Genomic DNA, 23,317 nt, shown 5'->3' on the forward strand with positions numbered 1-23,317 from the left:
TTTTCTTCTCTGTCATATTTTGTAATTATGTATTTAGCAAATATCTAGAGGAAACTGAGTCCAAAAATACCATAACATCATACTGATCATATACTCTTACACGAGATCTTATTCAAGAATTTTCCAGAAAATATCACAAAATATTGAAACTTAAAGTTTAGTATAATGATAGACACATGCATTAACGAATTGATATTATCTACCCACACTTGGTACCTCAAATACAAATAATGTCTAAAGGATCGACCATGCATCTTGTCATATTTTTATCAATATTTGAGAAATTTACATTTTAGGTCTTTGAATACATCTAAAATTTTCGCTTTTTAAAAAAAGTTGTGGTCCATAAAAAATCGATTTGTAATTTTGGTCTTATTTTTGAAGTTTCAAAATGATTTGAGTAAATTATAAAAGTCAATCACCATGGTGTTTTACTAAACATTGCAAATTTAGTCAAAGTTTAAATTTCATGGTTTACTTCTAGAGTTGATCTTCATAGTAACCTTCATACCACTAAAATATGGGGTCATGCAGCTGTGGAGTAAGAAAGCAATTGTTGGGCAGTTATCGAGTGGGTGTTGGGGTAGCTGCGGTGTAAGGATGGGGAGTATGGTTGCACAAGTAGTTGCAGAGCACTACGGTGTTCAACATACTATAGTTACAAGGGTGGTGGTGCTCGATCAGTCGGTCAGATCAGTTCGTGACGTTTAATAGGCCCAACCTACAACAAATTTTAGATCAACTCATCTCTATAGTTAAAGCCACTTTGTACAAATGTGACCTTAAGGCAAAGAGCATGTGCGCCGGCTATTATTAAGAAGAATCTCTATTTAGTTTGTCGGTGGACGTTACTTGATTTCCTTGATCAAGTAAGCCATGTTAAATCATTGTGTTCTTTATTTTATTCGCGTCTTTAATTGTTTTGTGAATGTGTTCTGTGTTTTTACTAAATTCCACCATTCTAGCAATTCATATAAGAGTTGTGGATGAAGTCGAGAAATTATGATCGTTAAATTCGAATGTCACGATTACTCCTTTTGGAATATGAACATTTAAGATTATCTCTACTATAATAAGTTACGCAAACCACTTAATGAAAGAAAAAATGAAGCGATGAAGAAAACGGGCTGGTACATGTTATGTTGCCATGTTCTTGGTTTGTTTATGTTGTCATAGGCAAAGAATGTTGCATACAACGCTAGCAACGAAATAACTGATGGGTTTTAGGTAAAACAAATAAACTAGAAAACAATTCCAAAGTTCACATGCAACGTACTTTATATCTATGTTTTAACTATTGAACATACAACTTTGAATTGCAAAACAAGAACCCTAGAGGAGGTGACTATTTTCGAAATTCATAAACTAAGGTTAGGAGTTACATACCTTTCAATAGTTATAGCAAACAATTGACAATTCCCTTGATCTTGATCTTGATCTTCTTGGAAGCTTAACACCACAAGTGTAATGCCTCTAATGGAATCACACCCAAACTTGCAAGAAGGAAAGTAGAGGAGAGAGGGGAGGGAGTATGCAATTCGGCCAGGGTTTCTTCCAAAGAAATCAGTGTGTGTAAATGTGAACCAGGAGGCTCCTTAAATAGTTGAAGGATCTAGGGTTTAGGGGAAACCCTAGTTATCCTTTGCTTAGGGCCTATGCAAAACCCAAGGGCCTTATCTTGGACCCCTTGGACGAATTCTCTACGGTTTCCCCCTAGAGTTTCCGTCCACCTCCTTCCAAGGGGGTTCTGGAACCTTCCATTCAACTATCAGTTAATTGCAAACTAGTCCCTGCACTTTGTAATTAATTCTTTTAACCTCAAAATTAATACTAATTAATTTCTAGCTGACAATTAATTAAATATAATGAATTCTTATTAATATATTAATCTTTTAACATATTAATAAATTCATTTATATTAATTTATTAATCTTATAATAAATTAATATCTCTCATTTCATAATTTCCGTGTCCGGTTGCTAGGTTTGAGGGCAACCCAAAAGGACTGTGATGCTATCAATTCAAGTACATACCAGTTATAGTTATGGGCTTAGACACCTAATTCAACAGTCTGCCACTTGGATAAGTCTGTAACTATAATTGCTAGTATGCCTTCTAAATTTGACCAGGAAATTGTAGCTTCCAAAAAGTTGTTGCCGAACTCTGACCCAGTCAGTTACGTGTCCTAAGATAAGTGATCATATAATCCTTCGTTCTGCTAGATATCCCCAGAAAAAAGACATGGAATGTAATCAATCTCTTTTTTCCAGAATCTATGTTTCCCGATTCCTGATTTGTGATGATATAGGACTTCTAATCGAACACATCAATTCAGTCCTGGCTAGGCCCAGCACAAAAGTCAACACCAAATCATCGAGGGGCCCACATATATCGCTTTTCCTAGTAGGGAAAAAGGAACGAATAAACATTGACTCATATGCTTGTATCTTTTACTCATCAAACCATACATGATAATACGTTTTATAACACCAAGTTACTAATGCATTTTCGTATCACCAATGTATAGCCGACTTGCAAATTAAAACTCATATATATCTGTTCCAAGATTATAGATATCGTCTCAGTATTACGCATGATGAATTCCATGAAGTAATACTCTGAGTGTGGGTTTATCCAATACTCAAATCTCACTCTCTGAGTACTCATGAACATTGCAGCAATTCTATTGCCATGTCTATCCTTAGGCAATCTGCGATCCAATTCATGACAGTCTTAATTCACTACTTACTTCCAAAACTACGAGCGACTGTGGAGTTTGAACAATCATATTATTTGGGAAGTAAAACATGCAAAATATGAAACACAAACAATAAACAATTGATAAAAGGTAGTAAACCCATAAAGAATACTTTATTATTTAATCACCAAAAGTCAATTACATTTACTTTGTTACAAGTTTCAGGACAAAACTAATCTAACTACTAAAACTAATATCATCTTTCAGACCTATGCTCCGAGCATGATGAATATGCTTAACCCTACTCAGACCCTTTGTGAGGGGGTCTGCTGGGTTATCTTCAGATGATACCCTCTTTACAAAAAGATGGCCTTCTTCTACTCTATGCCTGATGAAATGGTACTTTCTATCGTTATGTCTGGTTTTACCATGGTCTCTGGGTTCCTTAGTTAAGGCAACCGCTCCCTCATTATCGCAGAACAATTCCATAGGCTCCTGGATGGTTGGAACAACTCCGAGATCCCCAATGAAGTTTCTTCAACCAAGCTGCTTCTTTAGACGCTTCACTGGCTGCTATGTACTCTGATTCACAAGTAGAATCAGCCACCGTATCTTGCTTGGAACTTTTCTAAGTAACTGCTCCTCCATTCAGTAGAAATACCCGGCCAGATTGAGAATGGAAGTTATCTCTATCCGTTTGAAAATTGGCATTACTGTAACCATCTACTCTCAAAGTATCATTGCCACCAAGTACAAGGACCCAGTCCTTCGTTCTTCGCAAATACTTGAGTATATTCTTTACTGCTGTCCAATGAGCTCTACTCGGGTTTCCCTGATAGCGACTGACCATGCTCAAAGCAAAGGCCACATCAGGGCGAGTACATGTCATAGCGTACATGATCGATCCGACAGCGGAAGCATAAGGTACACAACTCATGTCTGCTATTTCCTCGTTTGTACTAGGGCATTGAGTCTTACTCAATTTTGTGTTGCTCTGGATAGGCAGCTCTCCCTTCTTGGAATTTTCCATACTAAACCTTTTTAGTACCTTATCCAAGTATGTGCTCTGACTAAGTCCAATTAGTCTCTCCTTTCTATCTCTCAATATCCTAATCCCAAGAATATAGGCAGCTTCTCCAAGGTCTTTCATGGAAAAACACTTTCCAAGCCAAGACTTAACTTCATTCAAGGTTGGAACATCGTTACCAATGAGTAATATGTCATCGACATATAACACCAGAAAAGTTACTATACTCCCACTAGCCTTGATATACACACAAAACTCATCTTCACTTCTAGAGAAACCAAACTCTTTAACTTTCTCATGAAGAAAAGATTCTAGCTGCGAGATACTTGTTTCAATCCATAAATGAATTTCTCAAGTTTACACACTCTATTGGGAAACTTTGCATCGAAAAAACCCTCTGTGTGATTCATGTAAACATCCTCAGCCAGCTTCCCATTAAGGAAGGCAGTCTTAACATCCATCTGCCAGATTTCATAGTCATGAAAGGCAGCTATGGCGAGCAATATCCTGTAGATTTGATCTTGGCTACTGGTGAGAAAGTTTCATCATAGTCAACCCCTGGGGTTTGTGTGAAACCTTTCGTAACTAGTCTAGCCTTGAATGTGTGTATATTTCCATCCATGTATGTCTTCTTCTTGAAGATCCATTTGCAACCAACTGTCTTTCGACCTGGTGCATTATCAACCAAATTCCAAACTTGGTTGTCATACATGGATTTTATCTTGCTTTCCATTGCCTCTTTCCACTTGGAAGCCTCTGGGCCTGCCATTGCTTCCTTGTAAGAGACTGGTTCATCTAAATTCACCAGTGTCCAATCACTGATGAATGTGTCACCGTCTGAAGTGATATGAAAACCATACAACTTAGGTGTCACACTCACCCTAATGGATCTACGAAGAGGTAATGATTTATCAACCGGTTCAACAGGAACTGTTTCCTCTGGATGAGTGCTAGTGTCATCTAAGGTTCCTTCATTGGTTGACTCTTGAATCTCTTCAAGGTCAATGATACTCCAATTGTCCTCTTTGGATATGAGCTCTCTTCCTAGAAAGACTCCTCTTCGAGCTACAAACACCACGTTCTCACTAGGTCTGTAGAACAAATATCCAAAAGACTGTTTTGGGTAACCAATGAAAACACATTTCTCACTTCTTGATGCTACCTTGTCGTGAGTCTCTCGTCTTACGAAAGCTTCACAGCCCCAGACTTTAATATGTGCTAACGAGGGAACTTTCCCTGTTTACATTTTGTGAGGTGTTTTGGCAACCTTCTTTGTTGGGACAAGATTTAGGATGTGGGTGGCTGTTTCTAAGGCATGGCCCCAGAAATGAATTGGAAGTGGAGCACGACTCATCATAGAACGAACCATGTCTAATAAGGTTCAATTACGCCTCTCGGCCACACCATTTAACTGTGGTGTCCTAGGAGGAGTCAATTGCGAGACTATCCCACATTCCTTTAGATAGTCGTTGAACTCAATGCTAAGATACTCTCCGCCTCTATCGGATCTGAGTACCTTTATTTTCCTGCCTAATTGATTTTCGACCTCATGTTTAAACTCTTTGAACTTTTCAAAGGTTTCTGACTTATGTTTGATTAAGTATACATAACCATATCTACTATAATCATCAGTGAAAGTCACATAAAATCGATTAGTATCTCTTGTGGTTGATCTGAAGGGCCCACACACATCTGTGTGTATGAGATCCAACAGACCTTCACCTCTTTCACAAGACCCTGTGAATGGTGATTTTGTCATCTTTCCCAAAAGACAAGATTCACACAGATCATCTGATTTTAGGTCAAATGATTCCAAGACTCCATCCTTTTGGAGTTGGACTATGCATTTCTTGTTCATGCGTCCAAGACGACAATGCCACAAGCATGCCTTGTCTACACTATTAGACAAGTCAATATTAAACACATTATTTCCTAAGCTATCAACACAAGTCACTATTTCATACACGCCATCACAAGGTAAAGCTTCAAACACAAAAACTGTTGGATTAATGTCTAAGTCCATAACTATAATTGGTAAGACTTGACCCGACCCGGCATGGTCCATTTGGGTTGCATACCATCATGCACTTGGATAGACTATAATGAGAGAAATAAGACACTTATGGTTATTAATATATTATAAGTTCTAGTATATTAATAATAAGAATAATAAGATTATTTAATTAGTATTGATCAAGAATTAATCTAGGATTAATTAAGTGATCAAAAGAAGACTAATTAAATATATGGGTTGATTGTGTAAATCATCCATACTTGTATAGTGGGCTAATGCTCCATGGATAATCAAGTTGGGCTAAAACCCATAGGATGGTCCATGGATGCTCCATGGTGTATTTGTACCCATGGATCATGGAAATGAAAGGCCATGTCAATTAGGGTTTACATGGTGTAACCCTAACTATATAAGCATCTTATTCTTGACCAAAATCGGCCACTAGTGTGTGAAAAGAAAGGGCTAGCCAATTTCATGAGTTGTAGAATTCTCTCAAGCTATTCTAAGTGTTTTGGTGATTGTGATTCCATTTGAGGCTTCCACACTATTGGGGCTAGGCACTCAAGCTTCATGAAGACTTTCTACATCAAAGAGGTATGTATTCTATCTTGTTACACTCATTGTTTTGTATGCTAGATTAGGATAATACCTTGGAAGTTCTTATTTGCATGTATAATAGAGAAAACATAGATCCAAGGTATTTAGGGTTGCATGTACACTTAGGAGTGTTAGAATGCTCAAAACCCAACAATGGCATCAGAGCCTGGGCTTGTTTTCTTGTTATACCTGCAATAGAAGCTGAAAAAACGAATTTGTTGCTGTCTGACCATCAGACTCGGCGAGTCCATGACTAAAATGTGGTCAATTCGATCCAACTCGCCGAGTTGGTTCATGCACTCGACGAGTTGGACCCCCAGACAGCATATTTTCGAGTTTTTTGGCTTGAAATGGACTAGGAACATTACCCTAAGATGTTTTTGAACTTATAAACTTGTTTTTGATGTGGTAATGTTCATGCTAATCCAATTTCAAAGATAATTATCAATAGATTCATGTTTTGAATTAGTTTAGTGATTAGGCTAATTACATGAAAAGGTTTGATTTGGATTATCTTGTTCTTATGAGTTGCTTAGATTAATAGAAAAGTTAATTGAAATAGTTGTTTTCAATCCATTTTAATCAAAGAGTTGAGTATAAAATGTGTTTGTGTAACTTGTCCTCAAGTTACATGAAGAGTCACATTAAAGACTCATAAAACTCATAAGAGTTGGCAATGGTTACAAATTGAAGAGTCTTGTGTCATTGAATAATCTTTTATGACTCCATAACTTGTCCTCAAGTTATGGAAGTTCAAGAGTCACTTCATTAAAGAATAAATATGTAACCATAATTAAATCCGTAAGTTATAAAATAAAGAAAAAGTTAGTTCTTTTATTAGTTTAAAGTCTTCCATAACTTGTCCTCAAGGTATGGAACTTGAAGAGTTTTTGGATTAAAACTACTTTAAACACATAAGTTATGGAATTAATTAGTTTTGAATAGTTTCAAAACTTGCCCTCAAGTTTTGGAATTTGAAAAGTTTTCAAGTATGAATACTTTAATTCCAAGTTAGCCCTTAGAATTTTAAAAGTTAAAATTCAACCCTTATACTTTATAATATTATAAGTTAATAATATATATATATATATATATATATATATATATATATATATATATATATATATATGTATGTATAAGAGTAAAGTCAGTCTTACCGCTAGTACGCCTCATTCACGAAGCCGGTCTATAAGGTGGGTATAAGGTTGTTGCCTATAAAATGGCAACTTAATGGGTGTCCACTCTCACCCACCGCTTGCTTGACCGGTGGAGGGTCGTTAGCCGAACGGGTTTGACAGGACTAGAATTCTCCCTTCATTAAAAGTATTAATGATAATACTAAGTAACTAAACTCTTAATAATACCCAATCTTAGTTACTTAGGAAAAATGTGAATAAGGTGCTAATCCATGAAATTACACTTTGCACTTTGTTTAAGTCGGTTAGTGGAGCGTGTGTGGTTAACCGGCACACTAACGCGTATTTAACAAGGTAGGCAAAGGATAACTTAATGTTTATCATAGTATCGATGGAGCGTGTGTGGTTAACCGGCACATCGATTAAGGGGTAAACACTTAAGGGTACCAAGTAATTTGCATGGTTACTTCACACCTTGTTTTGTGATCCTCGGCATCCCAGTCACAAAACCTGAAGGGCACACTCGAGATTGAAACATGCCTTTGAACAGTTCAATGAATCTCAAAGATCTAGGAGTTTCAAAACCAATTAAAACCTAATAATACATTTCGTTTATCTTGGTGGAAATTGGTGAATCGTCATTCACCTACCTTCAAATATTTTATAGCTTGGATTACGGCATACCTCTTCTAAGTTATAAAATAGTTTGTTGGGTCCTAGCCTTAATATTTCATATTGGGTGTCATATTAAGGACTTTAAATCAACTATCTTGAATATCTCCCAAAAGATGTCTGGTTTAGACACTTATGATCTTCCCAAATCTTTTGAAACAAGCTTTCCTAAATGAAGATGATGTCCCATGGAAATCATACTTCATTCACCTCCTCCAATTATTCTCCCCAACCCACAAGTTCTTGAAAAGTTTAAGGTCACTCAAGCCCTATTGGCAAGGCAAGGTCTAGGTGTGAACACATCTTGGAGATGTAGTCACATATTGACAAGCCGGTAGAGTTGGGTGTCAAAGTCTTGAGAAAGTTGGTGGTTCAATCACTAAGTCACATAGTGAGTTCCTTTGGGACACCTATGAAACAGACTATGACAAGACCCTTAATGATCTTATTTATTTGCTAAGATCAACTTCCTAAACTTCATGGACATTGACAATGATGACATTGGATATCTAGTAAAGCTCTCTCTTCCCGGGGAAAGGGATCGGCCATAGTCAACTCGGTTGACCAAATGGTAAAGAGAAAAGCTAAGTCTATGATAGTCTCGTGTACCATTATCAAAGGGTCCATATGTTTATATTGCCGAAGGAAGGGGCATTGGTTGCGAAGCTGCCAAATTTACCTAAGGATGTTAAAGTCAATAAGTTTGACTCTACTTCAGGTAAAGTCCACTATCTAACTCTGTTAAGTTTCTATTCTGAGATTCTTGATACATGATGTGACTGGGTCACATGGTGATGTTTTAAGAATCAAAGAAAAGTGAAGAAACTTAAAGAAAGAATATGTTGAATCTGATCGCATAGATGGATTTCTATCGCATAGTTTGAAGATCAGATTCTTGAGCTACTTCTTAGGAGTTATTAGATATTGCTTAGGAATAGATAACAACAAGTTTTCATATGGATTGTAAGGATAAGTTTTTCCGCAAAGTTTTAAAATAAAAGGAAGTTTTTGATTTTATTTGTTTTAAAATATCCTTACAATGGCATTTGAGAAAAAAATTGTTGCTTATATGATTCCAATAATAGCAAGAGTGGAAATATGAAATTGATTCTTTTATTTGTGGTAATGTCTAAATTTACCAAATAAGGAAATATTCTCATCACCCAAGTTTCAAGTGGACCGGAACTTGGAATCATGCAAGTTGTATAGCATGATGAATGAGAACTTTCAAGTATTGGAAAAATTAAGACTAATTACTCGGTCACATGGATGTGTGAGTCAAGTAAAGGACTAAGGGATCGAGTACACATTCTTGTGCACTGATTAAGTCCACCACAAAAGATTGATAAGACTATTCGTCATAGTTTACTAAAGCTCAGTAAATATGATTATACTTACAAGCTTAAGTGTAACTCTGAGACATTGGAAAAGGTTCCAATGTATGGCAGAGCGAATAAGAAGAATCAACTTAGGCAGAAGGATAAAAGTTTCTCAAATCTGAAAAGATGGGAGAGTACTTTAGTATCAGTTTTGTGATCATCTTAATGATTAAGTAACCATAGCACAATTAGTTCTCTAAGGAAGTCTTAGTGCATTCTTATGACTAACAAGAGGGAACTTGAATTGTTGAAATGGTTAAATCAAGAAGATGAGTCATACTTCGTTCCAATACAAGTCTTAGAGTCATACTCCAAGATTGTAATTTGAGTGACATGTCTCAAAGAAGGTTTAAAACACTTGTCAAATGTAAGAGTAAAAGTTTTCTACTCTTGTACATTTGAAATTGGTAAGTTGTGATGTTTTGGATAAAACAAAGACCAACTTAGGACAATTGTGTGGAGTGTTTGTCTTGATTAAGAATCCTCACTATATCTTGAATATCTGACAAGAAAGTCTTATAGGTCAAGAGGACAGTGGGAGTCTTAAAGGTCTTGAAAGTCTCAAGAACTAATCAAGAATAAAACCAGAAGTTCTTCACTAGCACACGACTTGAGGTTTACAACCTATCGTGTTGACATATTCTATGCCCATTCCAGTAAAGTTGGCTATGCATATGAGTTCTTAGAGTTCTCAATTTGTTGCACAATAACTTGGAAGCAATGGCAGGCCCTTGAGCTGCCAGGTGGCAATAAATTAAGATTGAGTTCAATCCATATGTTTTGGATTTGTCATTATCTTTGTCTTGTGATTATGGTTTTGACAAATTCATATGGGTAGGAACTCATACACCATATAAATCTAAGTGTCATAAGGTTTCTCTCCGATTCATGAAAATGATGGTGAGGAAACACTTTCACTAAGTAGATTTTATCTAGATAGCAATTGTGGTATTTGCATTCTCAAAGTCGTTAGTGGAGCGTGTGTGGTTTACCGGCACACTAACCTGTACTTGTGAGAAATGGCAAAACAATCAAGACTATGATTACGGCATCCCTTTTCATAGTTCTTGAAATTGTTTAGACACACCCATGAGCTATCTAAGGGAAGGTGTATGTTTTTGATAATGTTTTATCAAAGCAATCTAGTATCAGAAATCTGAACTTTGGTAAGAAAGTCAGCTGATTTCTGAGTACATGTCAAAGCTAGTGGGAGCATAAGTGTTATGCTAATAATCATCATGTTAGTGGGATCATGATAATTATGATAAGTGTTGCAAGTTAGCAATGTTAATTATAGAAAACAAAAGTTTCAATTGGGAAAAGTTGTTTTGCTATAATTAAGGGAGAGGAAATTATACTTCATCTCAAATCTATAAGCTTAGATCGTGAGGTTTTAATCATTTAGTCAAGGAAATATATATATGAATTTCATGTTGGAATGGCTCAATAGAAATGAAAATGTTATAGCAAAAGACTGGTTTTGTCTTTATGTGAGACATCATGAATCGGCAAAAGACTGGTTTTGTCTTTATGTGAGACATCATGAATCGTGTCCCATATGCTTCGGATATAGGATTGATTACATGTGCTATATTCATCCTTTCTAAAATTTTCCAAATGCCTGGGGCATTAAGAAGGGAAAGGGTTTAGAACTGGATATGACTAAAAGGATTAAACAATTGTCGAGGACAATCTAAGGTTTACCAAAGATTGGTTGCTCAAGGACAGTTGGAAGTATAGTGATAATTCTGGAAGGACCATATTGACATAGTCTGTAAGGAGGCAACTCTTGGTCAGAAGTGATAGTCAAAATGGAATCTGGAAATGTTTCAAAGATAGAATTTTCAATCTGTGTAAGATTAAGGAAACTTAATGCAAGAAGGATGTTTCCAAGGAACTGATCTCCTTTGGAATGCTATGTAATGTTTGTTGTCAAGTCTTTATGACTTTGTTCATAATCATTACAAGAGGATCAATGCATATAAGTTTAGAATCTAACAGATTTCAGTAAATGGCATGAATTTGGAATTCTTGCATTTGCAGTAAGGATTTGGGAGTGTGAAAAGAGAATCATTGAAGTTATGTTCAATTGATCTAGTTCACAAAGTAAAGATCATAGACAAACATAGTATGCATACTTGGTGTGTGGCATGACTAGTGTTTAAGAAAACATAGTGTACATGCTTGGAGCATGGGACAACTATTGTTTTAAATTCAAGAATAAAGTTGATAGCTGAAACAATATACAATGAATAATGTGTAATCATATGGTCATAAATAAAAGGTGTTTTATTTATGTTCAAAGGGTTGATACCATATTGGATTCAAATAATTATTGTGTTTCATTTTGCATGTTTTGACTTCCCGAATAAATTGGGTTATTCTTCCGGAATGACTAAGTTATTCAAACCATCCACATTCGGTCATATGTTGGAAGTAGATATGAATTAAGACTGTCATGAGTTGGCTTGTAGAGGTCTAAGGTGTTGGACAAAGGGCTATAACACTCATGAGTGCTCATAAGTTCTGAGTATTGGATTCAACCCGCGCTCATTGGAATCACTTCATGGATTTTATCACGAGTGATCATGAGACAATAATATCTTATATTCTTCAAACCTAGAGATATGAGTTGTTACTATGAGTTGATAGTACATTGATTGCACGAAAACGCATTTGGTAACTCGGTGCTATAAAACGTGCCTTTGTGTATGATTCAACAAGTAGTAGAACAAGCCATATGAGTCGAAGTTTATCCGTTCCTTTTACCTTCGGGATAAAAGCGATATCTGTGGGCCCCTCGATGATTTGATGATGACAAATGGAAGTGCTCGGCCGAGCCAGGACTGATTTGATTTGTTCAATTAGTCAGTCGTCATAAATCGAAAATCGGGAAACAACAAATGGACAGAGAGAATGATTATAATCCATGTCTCAGTCCATATGATATCTAGAATGGAGGAATATATGATACCTTATCTAATGGACAAGTCATTGACAAAGGTCAGAGTTCATCTACAAGGTTAGAGTTCGACAGAAGCTTTTGAGAGCTACGATTGCCAGTTGGTTCCTGAAGTCATACGCAATAATAGTTTTAGACTTATCCAAGTGGGAGACTGTTGGATTAATGTCTAAGTCCATAACTATAATTGGTAAGACTTGACCCGACCCGGCATGGTCCATTTGGATTGCATACCATCATGCACTTGGATAGACTATAATGAGAGAAATAAGACACTTATGGTTATTAATATATTATAAGTTCTAGTATATTAATAATAAGAATAATAAGATTATTTAATTAGTATTGATCAAGAATTAATCTAGGATTAATTAAGTGATCAAAAGAAGACTAATTAAATATATGGGTTGATTGTGTAAATCATCCATACTTATATAGTGGGCTAATGCTCCATGGATAATCAAGTTGGGCTAAAACCCATAGGATGGTCCATGGATGCTCCATGGTGTATTTGTACCCATGGATCATGGAAATGAAAGGCCATGTCAATTAGGGTTTAAATGGTGTAACCCTAACTATATAAGCATCTTATTCTTGACCAAAATCGGCCACTAGTGTGTGAAAAGAAAGGGCTAGCCGATTTCATGAGTTGTAGAATTCTCTCAAGCTATTCTAAGTGTTTTGGTGATTATGATTCCATTTGAGGCTTCCACACTATTGGGGCTAGGCACTCAAGCTTCATGAAGACTTTCTACATCAAAGAGGTATGTATTCTATCTTGTTACACTCATTGTTTTGTATGCTAGATTAGGATAATACCTTGGAAGTTCTTATTTGCATGTATAATAGAGAAAACATAGATCCAAGGTATTTAGGGTTGCATGTACACTTAGGAGTGTTAGAATGCTCAAAACCCAACAAAAACACCATTCTTATAAACAGAAATTGAACCATTCAAATCATTAAAAGAGTATTTAAAACCTTGTCTGAACAATGCATGAAATGAAATAATGTTTCTCGTCATTTCAGACGAATAACAACAATTCAACAAATCTAATCTAACATCATTACTAAGAAAAAGTTGATAAACTCTGATCTTGGTTACTGGTGAAGACTTCTTGTTTCCCATGATCAAGTTTATCCTACCTCACTCTATCTCCTCACTTTCCCTTAGCATCTGCAAATCAAAACAGATGTGAAAACCACATCCTGTATCAAGGACCCATGAACGAGGAGATAATGAGTTATTAGAAGAAATAGAGTAAATACCTATTGAAGATGGCTTCACTTTGCCATCTTTGATGTCCTGCAGATATTGTGGGCAGGTTCTCTTCTAATGCCCTTTTTGATTGCAATAAAAGCAAATAGCTTCCTTTGGATCAGAGACATGGGGAATGGAAGCATTGGGCTTGGCTTTTGAGCCATTGCTAGATGACCCTACTTGGACCTTTGCCTTCAAGTTTTGCTTAGGACCTTTCCTCTTTTTCCCCATTCCCTGTCCAATAGCTAGAACAGGAGCACTTGCAGGAGTGGAGGCTATACTTTTACCCTTCATCCCTGCTTCAACAGTCTGCAACAAGTTGTGAAATTGGGCCAATGCCTGCTCAGTGTTGTTCAAATGGTAAGTTAAGATAAACTGACCATAACAATCAGGCAACGAGTTCAAGACCATGTCAATGGCCAATTCCTCATCAAAATGAATGTTGAGCTTAACCAAACACTCTATGTAGCGTTACATTCTTTGCACATGAGACACAACCGATTCCCCTTCTTTCATCTTGCAAGCCATGAGTGACTTGACTACTTCAAACTTTTCTTGATGAGCTCGCTTATGGTACTTTTCCATAAGGTCCTTGTTCATCTCAAAAGGCCAGTAGTCCTCATAGTACCTTTTCAGTTCTGGGGACATGGTTGCGACCATGATGCATGCCACTTTGGTAGCATCATGATAGTGCTTCTTGTATGCAGCATACTCTTCGGGAGTGGCTTTGGACTCATCAAGTTCTTTGAGCTCCTTTTCAAGGACATACTCTTTGTCCTCGAATCTGAGCACCATCTTGATGTTACGCATCCAATCGTTATAGTTCGAGCCATCTATAACGACTTTAGCGCAAATGTTGAGCAAAGAGAAGTTGTGGCTGGAGGATGAAGAAGCAGAAGTGTTTCCAGGAGTAGACATCTGAAAAGAAGGATAGTTTTAGTTTAGATTTCAAGACACCTCAATACAATAACCCAAAGATATCATATCAAGGTTAGGACCCAACTATGACGATTTACAACTTAGAAATGGGATGCCGAGATCCAAGTTCAAATCTCATAAAGGTAGGTGAATGACGATTCACCAATTCCACCATTAGACATAATAAACGAAATGAAATTCCTAATTCTTTTGATATACATTAAAACTATTTAATGGCATGTTTTTAATCTCAGATTATGCTCTACTATTTGTGACTGGGATACCGAGGATCACAAACTAGATGTGAATAACCATGCAAATGTGCTTGGTAACCTTATTGTCTTTATCATTAACTATTGATGTGCCGGTAAACCACACACGCTCCATCAAAATGATAATTATAAGATACCCATTACTACTCTTTATTAGTGCCTTTTAGTGTGTCGGTTAACCACACACGCTCCACTAACGACCAATAAAGCATAATGTGCAATTTCATGGATTAGCATACTTTTCACATTTTTCCTAAAGTAGCTAGAGTTGGGATTTTTTTTAAAAATAATGTTCTAGTACTTTCTTTAATATCATTATACTTTTAATGAGAAGTAGTTGTCCTATCAAATCCGTTTTGCTAACGACCCTACACTAATCAAGGAAGCGGTGGGTGAGAGTGGACACCCATTCAACTACCATTTTATAGGCAATTTCCTTATACCCTCCTTATAGATTAGCTTCGTGAATGAGGCATACTAGCGATTTGACTGACCATATTCTTATACATATATAATATTAAACTTTTAATTATATTATATATAAGGTGTGTTTTAAGACATTTTAAAACTCTAAGGGTTTATATAAATTTCGAAATTTAAACTATTAAATTTTAAATTTAAATAAACCAATTAATTTGATTTAATGTTTATCTATTAATTAACTTTTAATTAATTTATTAAATCTTGTAAGGATTATCCAATTAAATTAAACAATTAATTTAATCCTAATCTTTATCCCTCTAAATTTCGAAAATTAGGGTAAGGATAATTATCCAATTAATCTAATCAAGTAACAATTATTCAAAACAAGAAACCCTAAAATTTATAGCATATTTTCGAAATTCACAAGGGAGGAGGCTAGGGTTTTTAAAACCCTAACCCTAATTTCGATTAGGGTTCTTTGGAGGCTAGGGTTTTCGAAAACCCTTTGATCCACAACCCTAAAAATCGAAAAAATGGCCTTTAGGGTTTAATAGCTATAAACCCTAATTTGCAATTCAATAATTGTAGCAATTCAATTTAAAACAAAGCAATGGCTCTGATAGCACTGATGGGTTTTAGGTAAAACAAATAAACTAGAAAACAATTCCTAAGTTCACATGCAACCTACTTTGAATCTATGTTTTAACTATTGAACATACAACTTTGAATTGCAAAACAAGAACCCTAGAGGAGGTGACTATTTTCGAAATTCATAAACTAGGGTTAGGAGTTACATACCTTTCAATGGTTATAGCAAACAATTGACAATTCCCTTGATCTTGATCTTGATCTTCTTGGAAGCTTAGCACCACAAGTGTAATGCCTCTAATGGAATCACACCCAAACTAGCAAGAAGGAAAGTAGAGGAGAGAGGGGAGGGAGTATGCAATTCAGCCAGGGTTTCTTCCAAAGAAATCAGTGTGTGTAAATGTGAACCAGGAGGCTCCTTAAATAGTTGAAGGATCTAGGGTTTAGGGGAAACCCTAGTTATCCTTTGCTTAGGGCCTATGCAAAATCCAAGGGCCTTATCTTCGACCCCTTGGACGAATTCTCTAGGGTTTCCCCTAGGGTTTTCGTCCACCTCCTTCCAAGGGGGTTGTGGAACCTTCCATTCAACTATCAGTTAATTGCAAACTAGTCTCTGCACTTTAATACTAATTAATTTATGGCTGACAATTAATTAAATATAATGAATTCTTATTAATATATTAATCTATTAACATATTAATAAATTCATTTATATTAATTTATTAATCTTATAATAAATTAATATCTCTCCTTTCATAATTTTCGTGTCCGGTTGCTAGGTTTGAGGGCAACCCAAAAGGACTGTGCTGCTATCAATTCAAGTACATAACAATTCTAGTTATGGGCTTAGACACCTAATCCAACAATAACAACGTTTTGGCAGATCAAAAAGTCATCTAAATTTTATGAGGATGTTATACTCACAATATTGAGTTGTATAGACATTTTAATACTAAAAATGAACTAATAAAAAAATGTTACAAAATAACTAATTCTCAGAATATGATCAAACTAAGAATGTATTAAATGGATTTAATTAACATTCTAACGAAGTATAGGAGGTTGAAGTGACAATTAGATTAATATAAAAAGGTAAAGTGTCACAAAAATAGACCTAGATAAAAGATAAAATAATTAATAGAAATTACGAAATGACTAAGCTGTTGTTTGTTTTTTGAAGTCAAAATATCTACAGTCTGCGGATCACATCTGTAAGTCTCTGTGGCAAAAAAAGGTGGACCAAATGTCTGCAGTCTGCAATAAAAAGACTGTTCGTTTTTAACGTATGCAACTATTGAAATAAATTGATTTTTCAAACTTAATTTTGTAACATAAACATTAAAAATGTATTTTCAGCAAAAAAAAAAAAATACTACACTGTTGCCCATTTCTTCTTTTGTTTGTTTTGGTTAAAATTGGTCTGCAGACCTTTGAAGACAGTGCTCCATGTCTGCGCTAGAAGAACTCGTGCGGACGTTTTTTGATTTGCGCACTTCCTAAAAACAAACACTTTATGAAGACATATGTCTGCGCGGCGCAGACAGAAGTGGTTACGCAGATCTTCACAAAAAAATAAACAACCCTTAACTAAAGACAGAAAAGAGAAATATAGGTCGATTATTAAGTAAGAGAAAAAGTTCAAGGACTATAGTTGTAAAACTTATTTTAATCACCATTCGTAAACTTCCACCTCATTTTCCCTTATTTTCCTTTGAGAAATTAAATATCCTCCTACGTTTTATTCCTACTTATCATCCTACCATATCAAATGTTGACATTTGACTCATTTAATGACACGTTTAATGAAATCGATAATATTTTAGTCCACTTATAAACATTTAATATGGGTAGGAAGATAGTAGGAATAAAATGTATGATGCTATTTCATTTCTTTTTTTCCTTTTTCTGGTTAAACCAAAAGAAATTATCATGTTTTGATTCCCCTAATTTTTTGTATATTATAAAAGCTGAAAAAATGGATATAGAGAATGTGGTAATAGGGAGTTAGGGACATACTGGAAATTTTTCACCACAACCACACCCATGGCCAAATGGTGCGGAGTTCGTACTCCTTGCAGCCTTAAGAACTCACGCATCCCTTGGTTTGCCTTGGTTCCTTTGTCTATTTTCTCGTTTATTCATATCCAACCCCCTTCCTCTATAAAAACCCAATACACCTTCCTATTTGAGGCTGCTACATGAGAACAAAAAAAGGGGAGAGATGAGAAGGAAATATATAAGAGGCGAGGATTTAAACCCAAAGAAAAGTTTAATTATGTAGCATCAAGTTCCAAGTAATATTTTCTTCTCCTGATTTCCATGTTTATAGAATTCGTAAAACCATATATAGCCTTCCATTTCTTTTGTTGTCCAATCAAGCTGTTGGATTATAGAAAGACAACAATGTGTATGTTCATTACGTATTTGTGACTTCAAGGGCCATACTTATTACAATATTAGGAAAATTTTAAAAAAATAAAAGGAAAAGAAGAAAGAGCAAGTGGAATTGATATGATCGGCTTCCTAATGAAAGCCTATTTCATCTCTTTAATGTCAATGTAGCTTTGAATTTTAAATGCTAAAAAATATGTAGGATAAATATTAGAAAAGTTACTAATTTTAAATGAAAATTCAATTTCGACATTGCGTTATTTTTTGTCTAAAATTGGACATTTCATTTTCAGTTTGTTACGATTCTGACTACTTGACCGATCAACCCCGTTGCCTGCAGACGTGAGATGATGACGTGCTAATTCTAATAATATGACATGTTGTAATGGCATATTGATGTGTTAAAAATAAAATAAAAATGCACAAAAGCATTAGGTTGTCACTTTTCTCAATTTTGACACTATGTTTTTTTTTGTTTTTTTTTCAATTTCAAAACTCCATTTTTTTTCCAAATTGGAAATAATATTTTCGAAAAACATTTAAGTGTATTTTTAGGATGTTACTAGTTTGTACATGTACCATTAGATTACCATGTTCACGGGAGGGGTTAAAATCCCAAGGTATGTACATGTGCCATAAGAGTACCATGTTCATCGGGGGGTAGAGATGAAAAATGGCAAGCGTTAGTGCATGTGCAATAAGAGTATCATGTTCATGTGAGAGATAAAATTGGTCAAGGATTTGTGCACGGTTCATAATAAGAAAATGCCCACATGAGGGATGAAAAGGTGTCCGTGGATGAGTTGTTAGAGTACATTCCACCCATGACTTGACTAATGCATGTAGCAGGAACCCCAAAACCATGTGGTCACAAGGAGTAAAGGTGATGAGTTACTAAGACAACTTAAGGTAGGTTTTTCCTATATGATATTTAAGAGTTATATGATATTTATGAGTTGATGATGATTTCCTTATAGTGTACTACATGATGATTTTATGCGATATGTGTTTTGAAACCTGATTATATAGAGAGTTTATTATGACTCAATCCCTTTCTATCTACCCAAATTTCTAGTCCGACGTTGCATTTTGATGTGTGTCTCAGGTGACAATAAGTAGATGATGCTTAAGAGACTATGAGAGATTTGGCGATTTCATGACTAATTTTTGTTCATTGAAATCTTTCCATCTTTTCTCTTAAAAGCATTTCGATATTTATGAAATCTTTAAAATAACCTCATTACTCTTTTTTCTCTTTTAAACACTTAAACTTTAAAAACATATCCAAATTTCTTTGTTACATATCGTTAATCTTTTCTCTTGAAGTACTTGTAAAGTATAAAGCTCTTAGTTAATATTTTACACATTTCTTTGGTAAATCTCTTTATTCGTTTCTGTTTTTGTATTTACTTTTTATTCATTTATATTCAATTATTTTTATTTGCAGAAAAATATTTTATCACCAAAGAGAGCAAAACTCCTAGGACAACTTTCATGATGTTCACGCCGCTCCAAAAAAATACAAAAAAATATCACAAAACAACGATATACAAGTTGCCATAGGTGTGAATCATATGCTTAAAAAGCGCATAAGGATATAACAAAATTTTTTAGTATTCGTTTATAGTACGATGCTATCTTAATAATAGTTTTCTTGACTCTTTTAAGATAAAAGAAATAGAAAAGGCAAAACATATTCATAGATGGTGTAATCTTTGTGCATAAGAAGATGGCGTAAGTAAAAAAGTTGCATTTGTATGCTTTAGCATGTTGTTATTTTGTGTAAAGTGTTGAAATAGAGTTAGAGTGCATTGCTTGTATTGATATTTAAAGTAGATTACATATATGGTAAATAGATTCATATTATTGTATGTATATTGAAATTTGGAGATTCTTATTATTTTTATTTATAGGTGAATATGTTGATTATCCCATTTAGAGCCCGTCGTTATGTTGCCAAATTTTAGAAAAAATAATAATTATGGTATTTTTATTGTTATGCTTATTGCAAGATAAAACTAACAGTAAGTGTAGAAAAAGTATTGGAAGAGGTCGGTGGTGATGAGTCAATCGATGAGGTTGAATGCATCAAACGTGTACTTGGAAAAATGCACGGTTATACATAGGGTGTGGCAGGAAAGTGTAAAATGAATCACCTTATTACGCACCAATACTTTAGAAATTGTAGGAAATTGAATTGCCCTTGATCAATAGTTGATTTAAGAGTTGGGTCAACAATTTACTTAACAAATACAACAAATGATATTATCTCAAAACCCTAACTCCCAAGTCGCATCGTTTCACTTTCATTTTGTTGCTTCACAATTAGAAATTTCAAACTATTAAGTCAATGATGCAGATGATGGAAATCATGAAAGTGATGCAGGTGATGGTTAATTATACGAAACTTTTAACCAATTTCCTAAAATGTATTTATGTTTCTAAAATGTTATATGAAATGTATTATAAATGAGTTAAAACGTAGAAACTGAAAAAAATAAACAAAAAAAGAGGGAAATATAATTTTGTACGACAATGGCAATGACATGTCGTGCCTATCAGCTTAACTATGTGACAACATGTCGTGGCTATAGGTAGACGAATGGCGATGAGATGTCGTGGTTAAACAATATATTAATTTTTTAAAATTTACAATTTCTTAAAAGGATGTAAGGCCACTTGGGTTATTTCAAATCTAAGTACAAAACAAATACAATTATTTTATATACGATATGTTATGTTACGATACCTTAAACCTTACACTCAAACTAAATGTAATTGAAACATGTTTATTTTTTACGGGGTAAAATCAATGTTTTAAAAACTGGTTTTTTAGTTGAATCGATATGGTGATCGATTTCGGGTTCAACTGGTTCAACGGTCGGCTCAACCGGTTTCTATAATTTTCACATTTTTTTTGTTATTTTCCTACATACATATAGACATCCACAAATTTAAAAATTAAAAATATACATAAATGCAAGTTTAAAATCAATCAAAATACATTAAATACATATAAACCTAAGTTTCACATTAATCCCCGTACATTAAAAATAAAATATAGTATAATACAGAAACAAAATATAGTTTAGATAAATAGAAACATATTAAAAAACTTGATACCGCTTAACACGTGTTTTTATTCAAACAAAATCAAAACATATTTGAAAAAAAAAACAAAAATTTGTTATGAAAATTATTCATTTACATATGAGTTTATTTAATTTAACCGATTCATCCGTTTACTTTAATCAGTTCAACCATATATTTATAAAAACCGACCTGTTCATTTCTGTTCGGAAATAAACATATAACAGTGCTAGCTGAACCGCTTCATTCTTTGGTCTCCGGTCGAACCGTTTCGACCGGCCGGTTCAAACCGGTTTTAAAACAGTGGGTACAATCGGATGGTCTAAGCCCAAATTGGGGCAATAGTTATGATTATCATTAAATCATTAACGCAACTTGGGTTGTTTCAAATGTTAATACAAAATAAATGCAATGTATTATATCCGATATATTATGTTACGATACCTAAAAGCTTTCGGTCAAATCTAAATATACTTGCGATTGCGACTTGTTTAATTTTTACTGGGTATAAATGGATAGTGTAAGCCCAAATGGGGGCTTAATTTGTGATTAACATTAAGACATTAACGCCACTTGGTTGTTTCCAATCTTAATACAAAACAAATGCAATGTATTAAATACGATATGTTATGTTACGATAACTAAAAGCTTTCAGTCAAATCTAAATATACTTGCGACTTGTTTATTTTACTGGGTATAATTGGATTGTGGAAGCCCAAATAAGGGATCAATTAGTGATTATCATTAAGACGTTAACGCCACTTGGATTCTTTACAAAACAAATGCAATATTTAATATTTAATATACGATATGTTATGTTACGATTCCTAAAAGCATTCAGTCAAATGTAAACATACTTGCGACTTGTTTTATTCTTACTGGGTATAAATGGATGGTGTAAGCCCAAATGGGGGCGTAATTTGTGATTATCATTATGACAATAGCCACTTGGGTAATTTCAAGATTTAAATCAAAGGCCTTTGTGTCCGATGGGGAAGTTTTGGCGACTTTGCTTAAATTGCATGCGTACGTTATTCACCTTTGCACATGCATATATACCAAATGAACATCCAGTATCACATAACATCCTATAAATACCCATTTGTAAATCATGTATCTCCATCATCGAACATCAATTATCCAACAAAGTAACTATGGCAATGGTGTCATTTAAACTTGTTTGTTTCTTTACCCTAGCAATTCTTCACACCATCAATGCCCAAAACTCCCAACAAGATTACTTAGATACTCACAATGCAGCTCGTGCCGAAGTGGGTGTCGCAAACATTGTATGGAATGCCACTGTGGCTGCCTATGCTCAAAACTATGCTAACCAGAGGAAAGCCGACTGCAATCTTGTCAATTCTGGTGGACCTTATGGTGAGAACCTTGCTAAAGGTAGTGGTACCTTCTCAGGCACTGCAGCAGTGAATTTATGGGTAGCTCAGAAGCCTTATTATGATTATGCCACAAATACTTGTGCTGGTGGACATGTTTGTGGACACTATACTCAAGTAGTGTGGAGTAATTCTAATCAACTTGGATGTACTAGGGTTCAGTGTACAAATAATAGTTGGTGGTTCGTTATTTGCAGCTATTATTCTAGTGGAAACATCGGTGGCCAATCTCCGTACTAGTGAACTTTGAGTTGTGTTGCTGGTTATATATAGAGATATATAACATACGAATAAATATATATACATATTTTTGGTGTAATAAAGAATTAAAGTGATACTGAAACATTGTTTGTCTTTCGATTGCTTGTGTTCGTCTTTTTCTCTATCATATTTTGTAATTATGTATTTAGCAAATATCTAGAGGAAACGAGTCCAAAAATACCATAACAGCATACTGATCATATACTCTTACACGAGATCTTATTCAAGAAT

The 23,317-nt window shown here is 34.8% G+C and overlaps 1 protein-coding gene across 1 annotated transcript; it reads left to right on the forward strand.

Moving 5' to 3' along the window:
* The first annotated feature begins 22,563 nt into the window (after positions 1–22,563).
* Positions 22,564–23,107, forward strand: LOC145061474 (pathogenesis-related leaf protein 4-like). Its single transcript, XM_079008955.1, has one exon. The coding sequence runs from the start codon at positions 22,583–22,585 to the stop codon at positions 23,063–23,065; it is 483 nt and encodes a 160-aa protein (XP_078865081.1). The 5' UTR covers positions 22,564–22,582; the 3' UTR covers positions 23,066–23,107.
* Positions 23,108–23,317: the final 210 nt, after the last annotated feature.

This window comes from Lactuca serriola, chromosome 7 (genome assembly GCF_051521515.1).
Source record: "Lactuca serriola cultivar US96UC23 chromosome 7, Lser_US96UC23_V15, whole genome shotgun sequence".
Taxonomy (NCBI): domain Eukaryota; kingdom Viridiplantae; phylum Streptophyta; class Magnoliopsida; order Asterales; family Asteraceae; genus Lactuca; species Lactuca serriola.